We start from the raw sequence: 12,183 nt of genomic DNA, 5'->3' as shown, positions 1-12,183 counted from the left end.
CTCCCTGGTTGCAGAGAAGTTCATGGGCAAACAGCAGAGAGTGAATGAGTGAACAAGTGAGTGAATGAATGAATGGGTGAACGAGTGATTAAATGAGTGAATAATAAGTGATAAATGAATGAGTAAATGCACGCACTGGCAGCAGGTGAGAACTTGATTAGATGCTTAAGGCTGTGTTCCAGATAAGTGACCTTAAGGTAATTACACAGCGCAACCAACCATCCTCCCTCTTCCATGAGAAAGCCCTAGCATACAATGAACTCCACCAGTTACCAGCAACCCTGTTTAGCCCTGAGGGGACAATGCCAAGCCTTGGGCTCTTTCTGAGGCAGAAAGATCAGATGAGGCTAGACCCTCAGGAAAATTAGCTGAAATTTTCTCAGGTTTGGGGTTTTTTTTATTTTTGTTTTATTTTTGTTTGTTTGTTTGTTTGTTTGAAACAAGGTCTCACCTTGCAGCCCAATCTGGCCTGAAACTCACTACACAGACCAGAGTGGCCTCAAATGTTTGGAGATGCTCCTACCTCTATCTCCCACTCTGCCCAGCTTGAGTGGCTAACATGGCTCTGGCAGACTTGCCCTTCTTCCGAATTCCCTCTGCCTGCTAAAAGCTGCCAGACTACATTCCTAAAGCTGGCATCCAAGGTCTATTCCCTCATTTGGCCACTTCCTCCTCTGGAGGCTGACTACCAAGGTCCAGCCATCAAAGTATTGAAGTCCAGCAATCAAAATCCCCCTTGGCTCACCTAATTAACATGCCCAATTAAGACAAACCAACTCATCCTAATACAGATTTCTCCTTTAACATTTATAAAGTGCCATCTGCCTAGGTGCCACACCTGTCTCCTCTCTATTAAGGGACAGTCCTTTGTCATCATGAGCCTCATCCCCCAACATACATCTTTTCTCCCTTCCCTTTCCCCCCTTTCTCCTTCTCTTTTGTTCCCTTCTACTCTTCCTCTGTCTCTTGTCTTTGTACCTTATCCCTGCCCTCTGTCACTCTGGGGCAAATAAATCACCTTTGTGCTGAAAAGTTGGTCTTGGGGTGTCTTGAACCATCTTCCGATGTTCCCAACACCCAAGGGCTGGGATTACAGGTGTGCCCCACCACACCTGACTACGGCGGAGAAATTCTAGAACTAGCCCAGGACAGCCACCAAGGTTCTAGGAAGCTGACAGCAGGCAGATATTCAAATGTGAATGTTTAATGCTTCTGTCAGGTCATGGGATCAAGCAAACAACCTGTTTCTCTAGCTCATTGAAGAGAAGGACATGGTTCTTGCTGAACAATTAGTTTTTCAGGGTTATGGGAAACGTCCAGGGATTCCAGAGCAGAAAAACACCTACCACTTCAAACTCCCAATTCCAACCATTCTCTCCCTGAGTGACCATTACCTACTAAGAGCTCTCTCCATATGTGGAGGCCCTTCCAGCCATGTTCTCATTTGTCCCACTGTCACCTGGTGAGGTAGGCACTGCTGTCCCCATTTTACAGATGAGGACATTGAGGCACAGAGAAGTCGAGTCACCTGAACAAGGTTTCACAGGTAGCGAAAGAAAGGCTGGGGTTTCAAGACTATCATCATATTGCTGTAGGATGATGCTCTGATCTGGCCACAGTGAACTAACGAACAAAGCGGAGAAAGAAAAGAAATCCACACCACATGCTCGTCTGTCCTAGGGTGTGGGGAAAAGAAAGACCACAAGCTTGGCCTTTCCTTATGTGGGAGTGTGTGTGTGTGTGTGTGTGTGTGTGTGTGTGTGTTGCATGCATATGTATGTGTGGAAGCCAAAGATTGATGTCAGGAGTCTTCATCTGCTCTCCACCTTTCTTTTTTGAGACAGGGCCTCTCACTGAATGTGGAGCTGACTATGAGTTCAGCTATAGTGACTAGTCACTGAGCCCCAGGCATCCTCCTGTCTCCACCAAGCACATGTGGTACTGGCCTTTTGCATGGCTTCTGGGGATCCAAACTCAGGTTGTCATGCTTGTGCAATGGCCATCTTACCCGCTGACCCATCTCCCCAGCACCCTCTTGCTATTTTTAATTGATGGCTTTTCCTAGTGCCAGGGTGGGAGGACACAGTGGATGCCACCACAGCCATCTGTTGGTGCTATGCCCCAGCTTTCCTCCAGAAGGCTTGCCTTTTCCCCAGGCCCTGCTTGCCTGAGAGTATGTATGTGACTGAGCAGGGCCAGTCAGGATCCTTCAGAAGGTTGTGTTCGGGTTATCTTCCTCTTAGACACTGGAAACCCAGTGGGTAGGTGTGGAGCTACTGTCGGCGACCTCTCAGCATGGAAAGGGTATGAGGCAAATGTGCAAAAAGATGTTGAGTCAAGAGGCCTGGGTGTAGCTGAGAACCCTGCTGGGTCCAGCCAACCTACACCAAGACCCCTTCAAGATACCTCAAATAACGGTCCAAGAAATTCCCTGTTCAAAGGTTTTGGTAGGGGGTGGGGAGAGAGGAAAAGCCCCCCCCCCAGACCCTATTGCTCTCTGTTCTCTGTGTCTGAAGGGTAAATGTGCAAAGGCCTCCAGACGGCTTCTCCCCAAAGCACTTCTAGAGTTAAAGCTTTGGTTTGAGACTCAAACTAGAAGCTCATGTAAAGATCACTGAGATGGGCCGGGAAGGTATGAAGCCCTGAGTTCAGCTCCCAGCACTTCATATAATAGGTACAGTGGCACACACCAGCAGCCCCAAAGTTTTAGAAGCAGAAGCAGAATGATCAGGAGTTCGTGGTCATTCTTAGCCTTACATAGAATGCAAGGCCAGGACACATAAAATCATTTCAAAAAACAAAAACAAAAAAATGGGTCTCACATGTGGCTCAGTGGGAGTGATTGCCTAGCATTACCAAGGCCTGGGTTTGAACCTCAGTGCTGCAAGAACAGCAAATAATTAAAATAATTAACAATAATAATCATAATCAAAATAATAAAGACCATTGAGACATATCACCACTTGCTCTTGGTGATTTGGAGACAGCTGGTTTTCAGTGTCTCTGGAGGAAACCCACACAGACACACAGACACAGACACACACACACACACACACACACACACACTCTCTGCTGAAGTCTTGTGTTCCATTGCTATTCCTGGAGAGCAGAACAGAAGAGAATTTCCGTCAGTTGAAGATTCTCCCTTCAAGGGACCCTTTCCTACTGCTCTGGATTTGGGGCTGGTGCCAGCATAAAGGCCATGCTTGCTCACCTGGCTTCACGGCCCGATGCCAGCCCTCAGCCTGGGGACTTGTAGAAAAGATCTCTACTCTAAATGAGGCTGACAGAACAGAACAATGAGGAACTTCTGGGCCAGGCTGGAGCTGAGGCAGGGACAGAGCTTCAGTCAGGCAGAAACCCAGGGCAGTGGTGTAGGTGAGCACACTGGTTGGTAGGAGTGGAAACCAGTGTGGGCTAAGGAAAACCAGAAATCCTGATCTCTGTGTGCTGTGCCACTCTCTAAGGCAAAACACAAACACCCAAAAAAGGCGGCCACTGGGGGAAAATCACCAAGCAGTGACCTCGCACCTTCTTCGGATCCTGGAAATGAAAAGAGGTAAGTCCTTGATCTCCAAGAAGACCCACTACTTTCCCATGGAGTGTCTGGGAAAGTCCTGTCAACCTTGGAGAACCCTGAGCCAGAGAAACTGCAGGACAGAGACAACTGCCTCCACCTCCAGGGGACCCTAGAACCATGTTGAGATGCTGGACCCGACCGCTCCTAAGCTAAGTTCTTCTGGGCTGACTTGGAGTGTCTTGCCACTCAGAGAGAAGGGATTTTAGTTCTAAATATATGTATCTCATAAGGGCGCAGTGTGCTTTAGAAAGTAAAGACACCTCTGGAGGGAAACAAGAAGAGCTGGAGTCACCCCATCACTGCGTGGAACCAGGCAGAAGCCCTGGGCGTCCCTGTGCGCCTCAACTCAGGGCGGAAAAGCAGAAGTGCAATTCATGGTAGGTTATTTCCTGAGGGAATAAGAGCCCTGACTCTCCATCACAGCTCCTTGAACAGCGCTCAGTCACAAATGCTAAAATGGTCATCTACCCTGATACTCATTGACTACACACCCCAATCCTCCTTCAGCTTACCCTGCCCCTTCCAGATCACGTGATTGGCCCCAGAAACGGTCCTGTAATCCAGACTGGCCAATAAGTACACTGCATTCTATCCCCAAATCACAGTGATTGGTCCAGATTAATAGACCCTACTGGCAGTCAGGTGTCCTCTATTCTCCCTGCAACTGTGATTGGTTCAGAATAGACCCCAAGCCCCAGCAGGCTAAGGAGAGTTTCTAAGAAGTGGCCTGGAACTTTGGGAAGAGACGTGTCCTTGGACTCTCTCCTGGGAGACAGGGGAGGGCACCGAACAATGATGATCCTGTGGTAGAAGAGGCTTCCCTGTGGAGGGAGCCAACCTAAGTGAAGCACAGCAAGTGGTGAGAGGGCGCCAGCCCTGGTCCCGTCCTAGACTCCAGATCCAGGAGACAGGAGGTGAGCGTCCCTGAGGTCTCGGCTTAAAAAAGAAAATCAAAAGTAGAGGGCGTCTGTCCTTGTCCTCTGGAGGCATGACGTGAGGCTCCCTCTGCACACAGGTAGAGAGGCAGATGCCTGCTGTGGGGTCCCCACACCCCAGCTGTGGCCTCGTCGGCATCCATCATGGTGCCAGGTGTCTGGACCGGCTTCTTCCTCGTCCTCACACTGCCTGATGCCAGAAGCACTTGGGCTGCCAGCAGGTCACCAGCCGGCTATCTGGACACCATGGAGCCACTGTGGGACTGGCCAGAGGAGGAAGAGGTGGTGGCGCTGAGCTGAGAGAAGCGGCTGGCACAGGATTCCAGGCTGGACATGGAGCCCCTGGGGAGGAAGCGTGCGTACGCCCTAAGTTATCGCCCTGGCAAAAGCTGTTAATATTGAAAATGAGGCCCAAGGGCACCCTCCTCAAGGCTTCCAACCTCCACCAGGGGCTAACCGACGCAGAGGGAAAAGCCATGACACCATTCGAGCGAAGATGAGCTGCACCTGGTTAGTTCCCAAGGCCCAGCCCAGCTGTGAGGAGCTGGCTCACTGGCATGGAGAGAAAACACATAGCCTGGGAGTGTCTCAGTTTCAGGCTCTTTTTCTCTGGTCAAAACTAAGTACGGTGGCACAAGCCTTCAAGCCCAGCACTCAAGAGAAAGAAGAAGAAGAAGAAGAAGAAGAAGAAGAAGAAGAGGAGGAGGAGGAGGAGGAGGAGGAGGAGGAGGAGGAGGAGGAGGAGGAGGAGGAGGAGGAGGAGGAGGAGGAGGAGGAGGAGGAGGAGGAAGAAGAAGAAGAAGAGGAGGAAGAGGAAGAAGAGGAGGAAGAAGAAGAGGAAGAAGGGGAAGAGGAGGAAGAAGAAGAGGAAGAAGAAGAAAGAAGGAAAAGGAGGAGGAAAAAGAAGAAGCAGAAAAGAAGAGGAGGAAGAGGAGGAGGAGAAGATGAAGAAGAAGAAGAAGAAGAAGAAGATGAAGAAGAAGAAGAAGAAGAAGAAGAAGAAGAAGAAGAAGAAGAAGAAGAAGAAGAAGAAGAAGAAGAAGAAGAAAGAAGAAAGAAGAGGTAGAAGCAGGGGGATTGTGATTTCCAGGCCAGCCTGGGCTACTGGGATGCAGCTTCTGTCTGAGTAACACTACTCCAGATGTCAGATCAGAGCTGGCCTGGAAGAACTTCCCAGTTTCCTTTGGTTTTTCTGAGATAGCTTCTTATTATATAGCCCAGGCTGGCCTTAAAGTTGGGATCCTTTTGAGTGCTAGGGTTACAGGCCTGTGCCACCACATGAAGCTACATTCCTTCCTTACATGTAAAATGAAAGGAGTTGGGCCTAATTCCATTGGTAAAGTGCTCCCTGGCATGCATGAAACCCCAGGTTTGATCCCACTACCGCAGAAAGCCAGGTGTGTGCACACATGTGACCCCAGCACTAGGGAGGTGGAGGCAAGAGTTCAAGATCTTCCTCAGCCATATAGTGAATTTGAGGCCAACCTGTTTCATGAGACCCTGACTCAAAATTAATGAATAATTAAAATGAAATGGGGAGGGGGGAGTGAAGACCTTTGCCTTCACCACCTCCAGGTTGCACCACCACAGACAGGTGCCTACTGTGTGCCCAGTGAATGTAACAGGAGATCTCAGGGAGGTGAAGCACTGTCTCCTCAGAGACAAGGTGAGTGGGAAGCTGGAAGAAGGGTCTTATAGTAGCAACCTATAAACAGTTATCTGTGAGGCACTGTTCTAGGATATTTCAGAGTAGGTGCAAACTCTGAGCAATTTTAGGACTGAAAGAGGGTCCAAGTGATAAGGGTCCCTTCTCTTTTCACCTGGCCCGGTGCACTGAGATCCTTGAAGAAGAGAGGGGAGACTGCAGCTACAAAGGGTGAAAGTTTAACATTTAAGGCTGAGCCTCTCTGTCCCTCCCTCTCTCTCACTCTCTTTCCCTCTCTCTCCATCTCTCTCTGACTCATTTTGTATGTTTGCTTCAAAATAGGGTTTCTTTGTGTAGCCCTGGCTGTTCTGGAAGTCTGTAGACGAGGCTGGCCTGGAACTCACAGAGATCCACCTGCCTCTGCCTTCCAAGTGCTGGGATTAAAGGCATACGCCGCCACCACCACCACCACCACCACCACCACCACCACCACCACCACCACCACCACCCAGCTTCTTTCTCAGGCAAAGAGACTCTTCTTTTTTCCTACAGAGGGCTATTGATGTCTACCCCAGGAGAAGCTGAGCACAGGCCACTTTATAAACAATCAACCATCACAGTGCTGGGGGGAGGCCTCCCCTACCTAAAGTCTTCAGATGCCAGCACTTCACAGTAGTACAGCAACTTGCACTTGGGGCCTGGGCTGTGCAGAGCTGTCAGGACGTCATCGACGCCTGGGAGACTGCAGGCCACACTCTCAGGGGGACTGTGAATCTGCCACTGGAGCAGGTAGATGCCAGGCCACTGAGTAACATGGGAACCCTGAAACACAGAACCCACAGTAAGACCAGGTCCTCCTGGGAAGGATAGAGAGATGGGGTCCCCTGGAAACAAGACAGGGCGTTGAGCCGAGCCCCCCTGTAACCAGTCTCTTTCTATTTGGTCCTTCCCAACATCCCAGGAAATCCTCTACAAGCGCCTTCTAAAGTCTCTCTGTGGTGATTGCTGCGTCCCAGGGACCTGAGCTTCCTGCTTATTGTGATGGAGTGACACCAGGACCTGAGGGTGCAGGAGGGACGGGGGTCAGAGGTGGGGCAGCTCTGAGGAAACACTGTAGAGGTATTCAGAGCTGGCTGTGACCTGAAAGGATCACTTGTTCTACAGAACCATCAGTGAGGCCCGTGAGGCTCATGGAGCCAAAGGACTCTCACTGTGTGTGTGTCTGTGTGAGTGTATGCATGCTTTTTTGGTGGGTGTGTGTCTGTGTGTGCATGTATATGCAGGTGTGCATTTATGTGTATATGTGTGTAAATGCATGTATGGACATGTGTTTGTCTGGGAGTGTGTGTGTGTCTGAGTGTTTATGTGTATTTTGGTGTGTGTGTACATATATGTGCTTGTGTGCATTTATGTGTATATGTGTAAATGTGTTCGTACATGGGCATATGTACATATGTATGTCTCAGAGTGAGTATTTGTGTGCATGCATGTGTGTGTGTGCATGCGTGTGCGTATGCGTGTGTGCTTGCATGTGCAGGGGTATAACAGTCCACCTGTAACACTGGCCTCGTGGGGAGGTGGAGTGGTAAGAAAGGCAGCCCACACCCCAGTCATGGGTGCAGGAGACCTGGATTCCCAGCCCTACATTCAGAACTAAATAGTCGGGGTGTTCAGGAGATTCTAAGGCCAGGGTCTTGGGGTGCTGGATCTGGCTGCTGGCCTCGGGGCCTCCTGATCCACTACTCATCCCAGCCCTGTGTGGTCCCCTGCTTCTCCGGCTTTGCTCTGCCATCCCCTCCACCTGGAACATCACCTCCCCCACCCTGCCCAGCCCAACCACCCTCAAGGCCCTCTTCCATGACGAACTCAAATGTGGAAGTGGGACTGTGGGTCCCAAAACCCCACCCTCCATCTACCATGATATGAATACCTGGGCTGAACAGTGTCCCCCAAATCCATATCCACCCAAAACTGCAGAAGATGACCTTATTTGGACATTTCTCCCTGTTTTTCAGCAAAGGATTTAGGGTCAATCCTAAACACAATTACTGCTGTCCTTATAGGAGAGAGGGGAGGGGCACAAAACAAAGCCATATAAGCCATATAAGGCCAGGGTGAGGACCTTTCCACTGGAAAGGCAAGAAAGACTCCTCCCTGGAGCCGTTAGGAAGCCCTGCTGTTTCCTTGACTTTGGACCTGTTTGATTTAAATGGCACCATCCGTTCCCTCCCCCATGCACATGTATGTGCATTTGCATGTGTGTGTCATGGGGAAAACATGGCTCCCCACCCCCATGAGTTCTGAGGATCAAACCCAGGTCCTTGTGTTTGCAAAGCAAGCACTCTACTGACTGAGTTATCACCCCAGCCTCGCTTAGCTTATTTAGACCCTTTAATGATTCCTTTTCCTCAAGGAGAAACTGAAGCTCAAAGCCCTCCCCCAGCCCTCCAACTGCCTCTTAGCTGGGTGCCTCACGCTCCCTCCATACAGTCTTCTCGAGTTGGGGAGACGGGGGAGCTCCTTTATGGTTGTTCTGCAGAACCTGGGAGCACATCCTTGTCCGAAGCTGTCTGCAGAGGCCTGGTCTCTGAGGGAGGCCTGATACCCCATGCAAAATTAGTAACAAAAGCCCACACCTACACACCTGAATGCTCTGCCCTTCCCGGCAGATGAGGGGTGCCTCAACGCGGCTGTAATGTACCCCCAGGACCCAGCTCTTATCAATCAACTGCCCACTGGCTCTAACACCAGGCTCCTGAGGACCGAGCTTGGGTGCCTGTTTCGCATGATACAGACTGAACACCACATCCCCTCGGAGGATGTCAAAGTCCCAGGTGATGACAGACTCCCCTTCTGGAATCTCCATGGCAACCTGCATAACAGAAGCAGAGGTGGGAGAGTGCCAGGTCAGCACATTCCTCCCTGGTCACTTATCAGTCTCCCTGTCATCAGGAGAAGCTGCTAAGACTCCCCAACTATCCCCTCTCCTAGACCCCTCCTCTCCCTGCAAGGCCTGGTCACCTGCAGTGAACTGCAGGTGCCTGGGGCGTGAGGGCACCTGGGGATTCTGCAACCATCAAATGCCCTGGAGCTTCTTGGGTAGAGTTGAAAGTGAGTGACTAGAAGCACCCCACACCCCAGCTGAAGGAGCATGATAGCACCCCACCCGGGCCCTCCCAGGTCGGGTGGCACCTCATGGGGGCTCCCTCGGAGCACGCTGGCTGGATGGTAGGTCTCACTCCACTGCCGTAGCTGGTCAGCCTGCTCCTGCTCCTCCTCCGTCAGGTACAGGGACTTGGGGACCAGTCCTCCTTCTGGAACATTACACTGAGGGAGGTTTCAAAGACTAAAAAGGTTGGCACGTCAGAGTGGCTGAGGCCCAGCTGGCCTCACATTAGGTGTCCTGTGAGCCCTAAAACATACTGAGTTTAGCATACTGAGCCCTGTGTCGGGCAGTCACCCTCCGAAGCCCTCAGAACCAATAGCAGGGTAAGATACACTTCTCGTACAATGAAAGCGGGGTGGAGGCTAGAGAGGCCAGGCTACATTCCCACGATCACACAGGAGAACGTGCAATCAGGGTGCACAACCATGGGTCAGGTGTCATGGTACGTGCCTACAATCCAGACATTCAGGAGGTTTAGGAAGGGGGATCCCGAGTCCTCGGCCAGCCTGGGCTAAACAAACAAAAACAAAACGAACAGGGCCTGGTGAGATGGCTCAGTGGGTAAGGGCACTTGCCATCAAATCTGAAGATCTGAGTTCCATCCTCAGTGCCCACATGCTGAAGTGTGTTGGAGGGTATGCGTGCATGTGTATGTGTGCACGTGTGTACATGTGGGGTGTGTGTGTGTGTGTGTGTGTGTGTGTGTGTGTGTGTGTAGACCCCTGCACTCATAGCCCTTCTCATATTGTCTGGCTAGCTGTGGTTCCCTCTTCTGTGATACAATCAAAGTTGGGGCAGCATCTTTCCTTCGGTAGAAGATGCTGACCAGTGGAGGGCGTATCTAGTTCTACAGATGTCTCCAAGTGAAAGTTGCCCTGGTGGCCAGGTCTCAGGCCCCAAGCATCCACACACAAGTTTTCCTTGTTTCGCTTTGAAAACAGAGGGGGAGGGGAATAGCAGAGCCAGGTCCTTGCCCATTGTCCTTCAGGAAGTCCTAGAGAAAGCTGCCCACAGGAGCAGAGTCCGGTCAAGCTGGGCGGAGTTCCTAAGGAAACCACTTTACCAACAAGGGGCCCGAGCCTGCTGCCTGGTGCCTGTCCTGCCGGGCTGAGGGGTGTACGCCGTGTAAGTACTCTTTTCTGGAAAACGTCAACATTTATTTTTATGTGTATGGGTGTTTCTCCTGCATTTACGGTCATGTGCCACATGCATGCAGTACCTCTGGAAGCCAGGAGAGGGCACTGGATTCCCTGGGACAAGTCACAGCTGGTTGTGAGCCACCATGTAGGGGCTGGGAATCAAACCCAGGTCCTCTGGGAAAGTGCCCTTAGCTGCTGAACCAGCTCTTTTCAAGGTATTCTTAAATGCTCTGTCACCTCCAGCCCTCCCTGTCTTTAAAAGAACCAAAGGAAGGCTCCACCTCCAGATACTTCACCTCTCTGGGGAAACTTCTACAACCAGCCCAGCCCCCACTTAGAGCGAGTAGCTCCTCACAATGAGAATAAGCGGCCCTGTTCAGCAGCTTCCTGACCCTAGGGATCTGGACTCTCAGGCTGCTGCCCCACCCCCTTCTGGAATGCAGGACCAGCAGCAAGCCTTACCACACTCTCTCCTCCCAGGAAGTCAGGAATCACATCCTTGTCCAGGTAGTCCACCAGGCCACCAGGGCCCTGATAATTGCTGCCACTGTAGATGAGGAACTTCCGCCTGGTGTTCTCATTGATGAAGGGGCTGACCTGGAGGAGGGGCAAGGCAGAGTCTGTATTTCCTCAATGGGATTTGTAGAGCAGAGAATCGGTCACTTTGTTGGTTAGCTTTGCTTCATTTTATTTCTGGTTTGGTTGGTTTGTTTGTTTATGTATTTATTCATTGGCTTTGTTTTTTTTTTTTTTTTTGGTTTTTTTTTTTTGGAGAAGGTTTTCACTCTGTGGCTCAGGCCAGCATCAAACTCAGGCTCTTCCTCAGCCTCTTTCTGGAGTGCTGGGACTATAGGCACGCACCACCAGACCTAGCTCAGAACTAATTTTTTGTTTTGTTTTGTTTTTCAAGACTGGGTTTCTCTGTATAGCTGTGGCTGACCTGGAACTCTCTCTGTAGACCAGGCTGGCCTCAAACTCACAGAGATCCACCTGACTTTGAGAGCACTCCCCAGTGCTGGGATTACAGTCACGGTGGTACATGCCCACACTCTTAACACTCTTGACAATAGAAGCAGGAGGATTAGAAGTTCAAGGTTATTCTTGGGTGAGTAGCAAATTTGAGGCTAGCTGGGGTTAAATGAACGCCTACGACAAAAAAATAAAATAAAATAAAATGAAAAGAAACATACCAAAACCACGAGAGTTGAGCTTGTGTGTGTGTTTATACAACTCCTTTAGAGTTGAACAAGATAGAACCCTTAAAGGACATCATATCAATTTAAAATATAGCCATTTTATGTCAAGAGATTACTATTAAATGAAAGAGACATCCTGATGATAAATATACTAATTGAGGCTTGCAATCACCAAGCAATCCCAGATGCTGAGCCCTGTCACTAACCCTGACTTGATTTTTATTTTAAGACAGTCACACTATGTAGACCTGACTGGCCTGGACCTCAGTATATAGGTCTGACAGGCCTAGAACTCACAGAAATCCTCCTGCCTCTGCCTGCTTCATGCTGGGATTAACATGTAACCACCACATCCAGTTGACTTGACCTTCTTAAAGTGAATGATTCAGGTTGGCGACACAGCTCAGTCAGTAAAATGCTGGTCATGTAAGCATGAAGGGCTGAATTTGGATTCCCAGAAACACATATTCCAAGAAGAAGAAGGAAAAAAGCTGGGCTTGGTAGCACTCATTTGTAAACCCA

At 50.2% G+C, this 12,183-nt stretch overlaps 1 protein-coding gene across 5 annotated transcripts in view; it reads right to left on the bottom strand.

The window, feature by feature from the left end:
• Positions 1-1,723: 1,723 nt before the first annotated feature.
• Positions 1,724-12,183, bottom strand: part of Sec14l5 (SEC14 like lipid binding 5) — a 41,811-nt gene continuing 31,351 nt past the window's right edge. For 4 of the 5 annotated variants that reach the window (XM_021632375.2, XM_060364113.1, XM_060364112.1 and 1 more), the window contains 5 exons: positions 10,928-11,062; positions 9,353-9,487; positions 8,805-9,032; positions 6,804-6,982; positions 1,724-4,857 (listed from right to left, as the gene is read on the bottom strand). In XM_021632375.2, coding sequence (XP_021488050.1) covers positions 4,749-4,857; positions 6,804-6,982; positions 8,805-9,032; positions 9,353-9,487; positions 10,928-11,062 — 786 coding nt within the window. In that variant the 3' untranslated portion in view covers positions 1,724-4,748. The remainder of the gene's footprint in view (positions 4,858-6,803; positions 6,983-8,804; positions 9,033-9,352; positions 9,488-10,927; positions 11,063-12,183) is intronic. The other variant, XR_009584527.1, reaches the window with a different exon arrangement.

This window comes from Meriones unguiculatus, chromosome 11, assembly GCF_030254825.1.
Source record: "Meriones unguiculatus strain TT.TT164.6M chromosome 11, Bangor_MerUng_6.1, whole genome shotgun sequence".
NCBI classification, from domain to species: domain Eukaryota; kingdom Metazoa; phylum Chordata; class Mammalia; order Rodentia; family Muridae; genus Meriones; species Meriones unguiculatus.
The sequence above is the reverse complement of the archived record's forward strand: the minus strand, read 5'-3'. Positions and strand labels throughout refer to the sequence as shown.